The following is a 12,272-nucleotide window of genomic DNA, read 5'->3' on the forward strand; positions in this document are numbered from 1 at the left end:
TTTGTATTCCTCTTTATGTATATATATTTTTAATCTAAATATGTAAAATTATGGTATTGTTTGTTCTTCGTGCTATTTGCAGTGTATTTTCGGAGTATTTTCTCTCTCTACGTCTGTAAAAGCAGAAATACGCGACTTAATAGTCCAAGAAAGCGGCACGCATATTAAAGCACAGCTGCTGCTCCATCGCGACCGTCAGCTTCCCCACTCCATCCCAATCCACCGAACAAAGATGTAATACTCGTTGTACCTTTTTCTTATTGGATATATTATTAAGTGGCTCCCACTTTAAGTTTCACGTAAATCCTGTCTTGTCTCCAATGACGAAAAGGTAAGTTACTCGAGTATATGTTTGCACTATTCTTACCTTTTAACAGCCCACCCGGCCTTCTACCTCTCTTTTAGAGGTTTGTTAGGTGGTCTCCACATTTCAGTTGCATGATTTCTATCTGTTCCCAGTCCGAAGACCGCATCATCATCACCACCATCACTTTCCGAATCAAAAAGGAAAGAAAAGATCGGAGTTCTTGATCTTGGACTTATTGGGATCATCGAGCGCTCTCCTTCCATTCTCCAACCACCCCCCCCATCCCACGATTTGATGCGCTACCCCCGACCCCCATCATGTATAAAGCCACCTCCCTTGGACTATTCCGAGCCCACCACCACCCTCCGTACTCCGCCCTCCGCTTCAGATCACTTCCCTCGATCCCGCACCTCCGATCGCGGCTCTCTTCGTCGAGATCCCTCGCCTTCTCGAGATCCTCGTGCTCCTTCCTCCCCCGACCGCGGGCCAGGTTGTCAACGGGTTGGGGTTCCGATTGGAGGACCCCGATCGGCCCCAGAGCACGGATCAGGAGCTCCTCTACCGTGATCCAGCTGTTCGACAGGAAGATGACGACTACCGGTATGTAGAACGCCTGAATCTGGCTCTTTCTTCACTTACCGGATCCGTGTTTACAAGTTTTATAGATAGTATGAAGCGTTCGTATACTGTTGCACGAGGACTCTTAAACACACCATAAATAAGATCCATTCGTAGATCTGCTTTACTGTTGACGCTGTCTACTGATATGAGCTGCGATTTTGTGAGATTAGACGTAACTGTACTTCTGGATCAGGCATATAATGGTCTAAGGGAGAGGTTGTGCATATAATGGAGTGAGGGAAAGGTGGTTTGGATTTCTTATTTATTCACTGCTGTTTAAGTTTCAATCGTATGGTAGCAAAACACTGGACCGATGGAAAGCTTTAAGTTGCAACCAGAGATGTTCCAAAACCGCTTAAACAAAGTGTGGATACTCTATATGGCTATGTTTTGCGATATGAATTTGTGTTGTTATAAAGATCTTGAATGATTTGTTAATTGTCATATGTTGGTCACCTGGTTGATTCTCCAAATTGTTCTTCAGCTGCTAATCATTACTGGATCACTTGGTAGCCCATGAGTCCAGGTGCTGATGGCGACTGACTTATAAACGAGTCAAGGACTGTATTTCATCAAGTTTGCTGCTTACTTGATACTGGTTGATTCTTTTTTATCTAACTTTGGATACATCTTGATGCTAAGTTCCTTTGCTTTTGCATGTTATAATTGATTATATGATTTCTAATCAAATATTTTCTGTTGTTCTTGCCTTTTATGTCTTCATTTTTTTTATTGAAAACGACTTAATGGCTAAACTTGCATCACTGGTTGGCTTTTTGTAATCTTACTATTACTATTGCAAACGTTCAATCATACCATGGCAATCATGTTTTCTTTTCACAACAAGATATCTGACAAATGTAATCATTAATGGAATGGATGAAAACTGCTTATTAGTCATTATGCAAGTGAGACAGATTTCTCCAATAAATCATTTATTTGTAAATATTATTACTTTATCAGAGGGTAGGAATTATTTGTCTGTCCACTTGTACGTTTATAAGACGAATGTTTCCTTGTATTATATTGAAAATCATGCCACATGTAATTGACAAGGAAAATGCTACGATACTTCTGGTTAACATTAAGTTCTCCTTGGCATAGTTATGTCTGTCTGAATTGTGAAATTTGTCTTTTCCATTTTTATTAATTTCAATCCGTAGGTTCTTATGCAAGTCTTTATCCATATGCAGCTACTGAAAATGCCTTCAAGGATGTCCTGACGAGCCTTCCAAAGCCTGAGGGTGGTGAATATGGCAAATACTATAGTTTACCTGCCCTTAATGATCCAAGGATAGGTAATTGATATGCTAAGCCCACTAGTTGTGATTTTTTTTTGTTGAAGAGAATTTGATATCTTTGTACTTTTTGAGCCTTTCTTTGTGAAATCTTCTTGGAACTTAAAAAAAAGAAATTAGAGGAACTTCATGTGCTCATGTTGGTTTGCATCTCACAACTATTTCATGAAGGAAAATTGGCACAGATTGTAGATCAGCTCATGTCAGTTGGCTAGATAGATGGTAAAAAAATTGGAAATTATATGTTGGTAAATGATTATGAGCCTTAAGGTGCTGATATTGTATGTAACTTCCATAGATCATGTTCAGTGAATGGTAGTAGAAAACAGGGCTTGATGTTTATCATGAATTTGATCTTTGAAGAAAAGCATTGGATATATCTTTCTAAAGGAACCCAGTACCTGTACTGATGCATGTTCCCTAAATGTCCATGACAGGATCCATTAAGTATATAAATGACACAGTCTGTTTATCTGCTTCGTAGTTATGTTTTGGTTCAATAGTTGTAGCTTATTTTTCCTCATTTAGTTGCTACTTAAGTTATCTCTTCTTTTGATGGCTCTTTTCTTTTTCTTGGATAATTAGCTTCCTGAAGAAGTCATGCAAATAATTTTTTTTTCTGATCTTTATGCCTTTCTTTGGCCAATCTTATCATCGTTACCTTATAAAAAAAGCCTACTTTCTGGATAACAGATAGACTTCCATACTCTATCAGAATTCTTTTGGAGTCAGCAATCCGGAATTGTGATGACTTCCAGGTCACCAAGAATGATGTGGAGAAGATTATTGATTGGGAGAACACTTCTCCAAAGCTAGTAGAAATCCCTTTTAAGCCTGCTCGTGTACTTCTTCAGGTTTGATTGACAAGGTTATTTACACCATTTTTTCTGATCCTTTATCCTGTTTGCTGTTTTCAACCTTTGATTGATCTTGACAGGATTTTACTGGTGTGCCTGCTGTTGTTGACCTCGCATGCATGCGTGATGCCATGAACAGGCTGGGTAGTGATTCTAATAAAATTAATCCCTTGGTGCGTCCTAGTTTCTGTATTTTACTTGTTCTATGCTGTTTCCGGGTCTATAATTAATAACCTAACTCATTGGTACGCATTAGGAAACCACGTAGTTGTTTAAAAGATATATGTTTAAATTTTGGTTATCTGAAATGACCTCTTCTCCGATTTTGTCTTGATACTTATGCTGATTCATATCAACATGGTATTTGGGCCTTAAAATCTTGTTATCTAAGACAATCTATGTTGCTGGCTTCCAACAACTCGCATCAAGCACTGATATTTATCCCTCAGATTAAGCTTTGGTGAACAATTTGCAGGTTCCAGTAGATCTTGTCATTGACCACTCAGTTCAGGTGGATGTAGCAAGATCAGAGAATGCAGTTCAAGCAAATATGGAACTTGAATTCCAGAGGAACAAGGAAAGATTTGGTTTCCTAAAGTGGGGATCTACTGCTTTCCGTAATATGCTTGTTGTTCCTCCAGGTTCTGGCATTGTTCACCAGGTTAGATTTGTTTGATAAAATTAGTGGGCTGAAATTTTTTTATCTATGTATGGTTATCATTTTGTCATCAGATATTAAGTTAAAGTAACTCTTGATTCAGGTTAATCTAGAGTATCTTGGTCGTGTTGTTTTCAACACAGACGGTATTCTGTACCCTGATAGCGTGGTAGGAACTGATTCCCATACCACCATGATAGATGGATTAGGAGTTGCTGGTTGGGGAGTTGGAGGAATTGAAGCAGAGGCAGCAATGCTCGGTCAGGTAATTTGATTTAACATGTCAAAGCAAATTCTGTTCTGGTGCTTTTCTATTGCACATGATGATTGCCTCTTCTTGTTTGCTAAACCTCTTAGGTTTGAGCTGAAAAATGCCCTAGTGTGGGTTATGCTTTATCTAAGTTACATACTTGTGCAGGAACAATATTTGAAAAATGTAATGAGAATTATATTAATTTTGCATTCCATATTTCTGTATATTATGCAATTGTTTTTAAATCAGTTATAAAATCCTCTTTTTTGGACCTAAGGCTTTTCTCCAGTCAGCTTTGGTGAGACCTGCATTGAATTGTTTAAAAAACTAAGATTTTACAGAAAAAAATGGAAATAGTGATAATTATTGATAATCAGGGATCTATTGCAGGCTGTGATTTAAAATTAGTACCTTAGTGAATAAAACTTCAATCAGTTTTGGAGAGAATTAACATAAGAACCAAGAATGACAACCTCATCTCATCCATAATGGTCTTTCTTCCGAACGATAACCCTATTTCTTATTTTGAGTTCTCAGGAACAATATCTTCTCTGCTTATGGAATTTAGCCATGCAAGAATTTGTCCTTTTCATAAATACATTTGATTTTGTCCAAATTCTTCAGAATTATGAATGGTGTTAAGTTGTTGGGAAAAATATGAACAATCTGATAGGAGTCTTAGCTTTGTTAACATCATCTATTGTGATGTTTCATTTCTAACTCATTGTAACGTTTGATCAAACTAGCTAAACATTTGGAAAAATTGGATGTTGATGTTGCATCTTCATGAACATTTGATGTTTCCTTCATTAGCTAGCTTGTTATGTCAAGTATGTTTAAACTATAAACTGCAGTTTGATGTCTACATGTGTTTTTCTCTGTTTATTTGCACATTTGATGACTAATGGCTCAACTATAGATAGCTGAGTTTTTTGATTCCTAGAACACATCCTTCCTGATATGAAAATTGTCCGAGTTTTAAATATTGATTGCATAGTATCATTTTGTCCTCCAAATTTAGGCATTATTCAATCCGATCATTATCTTGAATGATTTGAGCACCTCCATGTGAACTAAACATCCTATAAATTGACTATCTGAGCAAATATTTTTTATGTTTTTTGCTGAAAAATATTGATATATATAATTGACAACACTTTTAACAGATAAATTTACATAATCTTCAAACATTTTGGATGTCTTGCAGCTGTACCTATATAACCTTTTTCATTCCCAACCGTGCATAGATTGATTATTCAAACAAAAAGATTTTTATATGTTCAGCATTTAAGATACTGAACTTCTTGAATTTGCAGCCAATGAGCATGGTATTGCCAGGTGTTGTTGGCTTCAAGCTGACAGGGAAACTTAGAAATGGTGTCACAGCAACTGACTTAGTTCTAACTGTAACACAAATGTTGAGGAAACATGGAGTTGTTGGCAAGTTTGTCGAGTTCTATGGTAATGTTTCTTGCCTCTAGAATGATCAAAAGTGAATATTTACATTATTCAATTCTTTTGTAAACTTTTTCTTGCTTGGTACTGCAGGTGAGGGTATGGGTGAGTTGTCATTGGCTGATAGGGCAACAATTGCTAATATGTCACCCGAATATGGAGCAACAATGGGCTTCTTCCCTGTGGATCATGTGACATTACAGTATCTTAAATTGACAGGAAGAAGTGATGAAACTGTGAGTATGCCTGTTTTAAATTAAAACAATTATTTCTTTTTTTGAATAAATTGATTAGCTACTGCAAAATTGCGCCACCTTAGTTAATCATGGTACCTTGAGAAAATTGATCATACAGCTATATAATAGTTGGAGTAGCCACTAGTTTGATCATAGAGAGGAAGTGCTTCTTTAGATCATGGAGATGATAATTGGTTGCCATGGATAATCAATGGAATAGACACACATGATCTTTAATCAACGAACATGGGTGCCTTTTTTCTGAATTCAGCAGCTAATTCCAACTGAGGAATTCTATTAAACCTCATTCTACAGGTCTCTTTGATTGAAGCCTACCTACGTGCAAACAAGATGTTTGTCGACTACAATGAGGTAAGGCACTATTGCTGTCCTTTGAGAACCAAAATCAATTGCTAAACTGCATATTGAATTTGTATACTGTGTAAGCAGCCTCAGAAGGAAAGAGTGTATTCATCATATCTAGAGCTAGACCTTGCAGATGTTGAGCCTTGCATTTCAGGTCCTAAAAGGTAATGCCTGTCTATTACATTTCTAAACATTACTTAGTCATCCTTTTCCTTGTATAGCAAATTGAAGCTTGTTCTACTATGAACATCTTGTTTTCATTCATGACAGACCTCATGATCGTGTACCTTTGAAAGAAATGAAAGAAGACTGGCATTCTTGTCTGGATAACAAAGTTGGATTCAAGGTGAGAGCCATGCTGATGTGAGCTGTGGTCATTGATTGCTCATATTGCTGTTTTTCTGTCCAGCTCCATCTTGTGGCCAGGATACTGTGAAACTTTACCTAGTAATTGACTATGGAAGTATCTTTATAAGATTTTTGTTTCTTTTTTGTTTCTTTTATGCCTTATTGCTGTTTTTATCTCATTCTGTCAGTGTTCGAGTTGGTCTCTATTAAAAAACATGAAACTAAGATATTGAAACAGACTGCAGTTAGGAGATTTTCTTACCTTCAAATCTGGAAAGAAAACAGCTAACCTACCTCATTTATGAAATTTGTATCATGAGCATTACTATTGATAATTATATAGGACTAGCTCTATATAGAACATTGTTCTGTGACACATGACTGTTGATGCTATCTATTGACCTTTGTGAATTATAGCAACTTACTTTCAGTTGTTAACCTAGTTATAAAGTAGTTGCAATTTTGTTGATCTTTGTTCAATAGTTGCTAACCATGTAAATGCTTGTTCAGGGTTTTGCGGTGCCAAAGGATTCACAAGAAAAAGTTGCCAAGTTTGACTTTCATGGACAACCTGCTGAACTCAAGCATGGTAGTGTTGTCATAGCAGCAATAACAAGCTGCACAAATACATCAAATCCCAGTGTTATGCTTGGTGCTGGTCTTGTTGCAAAAAAAGCTTGTCAATTAGGTCTTCAGGTTAGTTCATAGTAGTATTTGTATTCCTTAGGTTCCATATTCCATCTGAATTTTTCCTTTGCGTTCCACTGCTTTAACTTACATTCTCACGCATCACATGATTACACTTTTCTTTCTTTCCCATTTTCTCATGCATTACGTGATTATAATTTTTACTATCTTGGTTAATCTTTCTGCTATACTTACAGGTTAAGCCATGGGTTAAAACAAGCCTTGCCCCAGGTTCTGGTGTTGTTACCAAGTATTTGCTTAAGAGGTAATACTTAAAGATGGTGGATTTCATCAGATGCTAATATGTTTAAGAGTATAACGCTGAGGCAATTTGTATGTGTTTTTAGTGGCCTTCAAGAATATTTGAATCAACAAGGGTTCCATATTGTTGGATATGGCTGCACAACATGTATTGGAAATTCTGGGGATCTTGATGAGTCCGTGGCTGCTGCAATTTCAGATAATGGTACTGTGTACTTTAGTGGGATGATTGCATCACCACCTGTGACTTATATCTTGTCTTTATGTTTGAAAATAAGATTGACCCCTGATCACTTTATCATAGATATTGTTGCTGCTGCTGTTCTCTCTGGAAATAGGAACTTTGAGGGACGTGTGCATCCATTAACACGAGCTAACTATCTGGCTTCACCTCCACTTGTTGTAGCATATGCACTTGCTGGAACGGTAATACCATTTTGCCCTTTGTTGTGCCATTCCCTTTCTTTACTGCTAGCTAGGAAATGGTAACGAATAAAAACAGAAATATTATATAGATTCTTTATAACAATCTAAAGAGCCGGTCTTTTGTTTTTCATTTAAATGATGGAACATGTAAACCTGACTTGCCTTTTTATTATTTTCATATCTGCCAATTAGCAACCCAAAACATGACCAACATGGCAATGCATATTGGTTTTTATTAAGTCATTTTATTGGTGTTATTTTTTAACTTCTTAATTAGGAACCAGTGTATATCTGATGATGTATATCTTTCATTTTTATTAAACAGAACCTTAATTAAGTACATAGCATTTAGCAAATCATGCATCATTGATTATTGGACAGATACAAACTTGAGAATCAAAGTTAGGTGGCTACCAGAGGGTCCCATTTGGTGAGAATTGGGATCTGTTTTTATTTTTAGTGCAATGGAACTTGGTTAAAACTTAGAAGCTAAGTTTAAGAAAAGAAAATGATCTGTTTCTGGAGGATTCACATGATTTCAATACTTACAATCAAAGAGACATTTGTCCTTTCTGGATGCATCTCCCACACAATTTTCAGGGATAGAGGTGACACTGGCATCACAACTTTTATTTTCTGTGGCTTCTTCTTTGTTACAGAGAAGCTCTCAGACATTTTTAATTTGAACTATGTATATTTGAATTTTTTGTGGAACCTTTGTATGCCCCAATGTCTCTTATAATCTTTGATGTCAATTTTCATATTTCAGGTTGACATTGATTTTGAGAAGGAACCAATTGGTACAGGAAAGGATGGAAAGAGCATATACTTCAAAGATATATGGCCATCTACCGATGAGATTGCTCAGGTAGATACTAGAATACCTAGCCATGGTTTCTCAAATTACTATATATTGATAACTAACAGTCCTCAGTATTCACATAATTCAAAACAATTATGAATTCTGAGTCCTGTCTCAACTTCCATCTTTTGTAGGTTGTGCAATCCAGTGTGTTGCCTGAAATGTTCAAGAGTACATACGAGGCAATTACGAAAGGTAACCCTATGTGGAACCAGCTGACGGTCCCAGCCACAACACTATATTCATGGGATACAAATTCTACGTACATTCATGAACCACCTTATTTTAAGGACATGACTATGGCTCCACCTGGTCCTCATGGGGTGAAGAATGCATATTGTTTATTAAACTTTGGTGACAGCATCACGACCGATCACATCTCGCCAGCAGGTAGCATTCACAAGGACAGTCCTGCTGCAAAGTACCTGCTTGAGCGTGGTGTAGATCGCAGGGATTTCAATTCATATGGTAGCCGGCGTGGCAATGATGAAATAATGGCAAGGGGAACATTTGCAAACATTCGTCTTGTCAACAAGTTCCTGAAGGGAGAAGTGGGACCAAAGACTATACATATTCCAACAGGAGATAAGCTATATGTCTTTGAGGCAGCAATGGTGATTTCATCGAACCTAATACTGATAATTTTACTTTCAAATTGTTATCATGACAGTAGTACTAAAGTAACTAGTCTAGTTGTATTTTTAGTTCATTAAGTTCATGATTGAGGCTTCCTAGTTTTCTTATCGGAGCTATTACGTTTGATACCTGATTTTATTGTGTTGCTTGCTTCTATCATAGGTGATGATTTAGTTCCTTGGTCGATCATCGTAAAGCTGTTAACATAATCAGAGTTTCTGTGAGTTTGAATATACACTGATTAGTGAGACATTTTTATTTCTGAATGACAGTAGGTTGGCAATGACATCAAACTTGAAACTCTATTAAAAACTCTATACATTAATTAACTAAGTGAAAAATTGTTGCCTTTCAGCTGCGTGTAATACTTTCCAATGATATAAATAAAACCAATTCAGATCGACTGTATAGATCTTCTGTTTATTAAAGATTTCTGGTTGAAACTTGTTATTATTAGTGTTGTATATTTTTTTTAGAAAAAGTTCTCAACAGATCTTATTTGATGCATTGAATCTGTTACCAATGGTTGCTTTTTTGTGTAATCAATCATTTGATGTGTTGAAACTGTTACTGACTGTTGCTTGTCATGTAATTAATTATGTTAGTCCGGTGGACTCATGGAGTTGCCTTTTGTAGCAACTATGTGCTTGATTTCACTTGTTTATTTCTTTGAGTTATTTTAATAATAATTACAGAGCAACTGAGATTACATCGAAATTTTTTTTGTTTCAGAGATACAAGGCTGATGGGTATGATACCATAGTTTTGGCAGGAGCAGAGTACGGAAGTGGTAGCTCTCGAGATTGGGCTGCCAAGGGGCCAATGTTGTTGGTATGTTGCTATCAACATGATTTGTGATTTTGTGATTGTTTATTTGTGGTGTTTGTTATATATCACATGTTGCTTCCAATATTTGTTTTCTTAGGGAGTCAAAGCTGTGATAGCTAAAAGTTTTGAGAGGATCCATCGCAGCAATTTAGTTGGGATGGGTATCATTCCACTTTGTTTCAAGCCTGGTGAGGATGCTGAGACACTGGGTTTGACAGGATATGAGAGCTATACGATAGATCTTCCAAGTTGCATCAGCGACATAAGGCCTGGTCAAGACATTACTGTTGTTACCGACTCTGGAAAGTCTTTTACCTGTACTCTTCGATATGATACAGAGGTAAAACATTCACTGAACTCTGTGATAAGAAAATTATTGCTTTGTAAATGATTCAGGAAGTTATGATTCCAAATTTCTGAAGTAAATATAACTTTTTTTTTAAAGTTATTGGACAATCCTTGTTGATATCTCTCAATTAGAATTCTTAAGAACAAAACCATTGTTGCTTTTCCCATTTTACATGTCTTCCAATATCTACTGATGAAATAGGAGCTTCTCTTCATTTGGCTTGCTTAACTCTCTTTTAGAACTCGTACAGTTTCTATTCAGCCTTATAATGATAATATTCCCTACCATATTTGATTTAGTAATGTGCATCAGAAACTATATTATCAGAAGTTTGACAGTGTAAACCAAGTTCTAACTTTCTGTGGTAGAATAAATTATTCATGACAAGTAAAAAGTAAGAAGTGGAATGTGACCTGCTGCTGCATGAGGCAATTATTGTCTTTTGGTGATTTCTTTGTAAGCTTTGCTGTGCACCACCATTGCGTTATAATATTTGCTATGTCGTCAAAGTTCATATTTCTGTGAATACTAGTCTGTTGTGCTGTGATTTGTTGTTTTTCATTGAAATGCTTATGAGCTTCACATTAATGACCTTGGAACTGTTATGCAGGTAGAACTGGCCTACTTCAATCATGGTGGAATCCTTCCATTCGTCATCAGAAATCTTATAAGTTCTCAACACTAGGGTGTATGTTTCTTTGTGATGCCTCGAGCTGTCAGCATTGCTGGTCTTGACCTCAATTGGAGTGGGCATTTCGAATAAATTAGCAGGATAAGGAGGCGCTTCTACAAGTCATTTGCCTGTTTGCTAATGTATTTTGTGCTGATACCACAGTTGCATTCAAACTTATATATCTTTTCAGAGCCAATGTTGTTAAACTCTCCTGTTCTGATGGGTGCCATGAAATCACTATTAATTGCCATGCCTTTTCAGGTGAAGCTTGATGTGCGTTGTCAACATGGCAACTATTAATGAGTGACTCCTTCCACCAGCAAGGCAGAAGGTTCATGTTGTTAAATTTGATACTCATTTTTAGCAATGTTGCAGAGATCTGCAAATGATTTCATTTCGATGAAAAGTTACCTATGCCTACAAGACCTTGGACAAACAAAAATCATTGTAGAACTTAGCTGAGAAAGGATCATTCCCTGGGTGGCATCTGAATTTTCAGCCTAATCTTCTATGATTTTATATATATATATATATATATATATATATATATATATATATATATATATATATATATATATATATATATATATATATATATATATCAGTATCAGGACGATGAACTCTTCTTGCAGTAGTATGACTGTATATCGACTTGTTTATACCTTCGTTATTGTCTCTCTTTTTTCTATCATGAGAATGGAAATTTTAAGCTTTGCAATGCTGTGTACGAAGAGGAACATGGTTTTTGACTGAAATATGCTCTGAGCTGACATTTTGACAGAATTAGCTTCTTGCTACCTTGCCAATCTTTGCAGGTGACATTTACTTTAGTTAATATTGGATCTAATTAGGTACACATGTATCCTTATTTTGCTATTGACCTGTGTATGTTGATTAAAATACCTCTGTAATAATTGTTAACTTGCTCAGTTGTTAAGATCTTCTATGTTGACTGACAGGTCGTCTTTGGTTCGACTCTTCTTCGAATCGGTTTTTTTCCTCGAGCATTATGAGCTGGTGTTGGTTGACCCTGAACCTAAACAGTGCCAAGTTTCAACTTGCAAAATTTCAGTCTGATCAGTGTAGAGACATTGCAAATTGTGATTCTCTTGGAATATATTTTCTACCTTAACTCATCTCGTATCTGATTA

General features: G+C 36.3%; 1 protein-coding gene across 1 annotated transcript; it reads left to right on the top strand.

The window, feature by feature from the left end:
- Nucleotides 1-572: 572 nt before the first annotated feature.
- Nucleotides 573-11,387, top strand: LOC135638716 (putative aconitate hydratase, cytoplasmic). The gene is made up of 20 exons (XM_065152025.1): nt 573-907; nt 2,122-2,226; nt 2,920-3,080; nt 3,164-3,256; nt 3,559-3,744; nt 3,845-4,006; nt 5,311-5,455; nt 5,543-5,685; nt 6,001-6,057; nt 6,136-6,215; nt 6,322-6,397; nt 6,910-7,095; nt 7,284-7,351; nt 7,434-7,552; nt 7,652-7,773; nt 8,543-8,641; nt 8,770-9,249; nt 10,004-10,102; nt 10,197-10,439; nt 11,059-11,387. Exons 1-20 carry the CDS (start codon nt 625-627, stop codon nt 11,131-11,133), a joined length of 2,982 nt encoding a protein of 993 aa, XP_065008097.1. The 5' UTR covers nt 573-624; the 3' UTR covers nt 11,134-11,387.
- Nucleotides 11,388-12,272: the final 885 nt, after the last annotated feature.

Source organism: Musa acuminata, chromosome BXJ3-5 (genome assembly GCF_036884655.1).
Source record: "Musa acuminata AAA Group cultivar baxijiao chromosome BXJ3-5, Cavendish_Baxijiao_AAA, whole genome shotgun sequence".
NCBI classification, from domain to species: domain Eukaryota; kingdom Viridiplantae; phylum Streptophyta; class Magnoliopsida; order Zingiberales; family Musaceae; genus Musa; species Musa acuminata.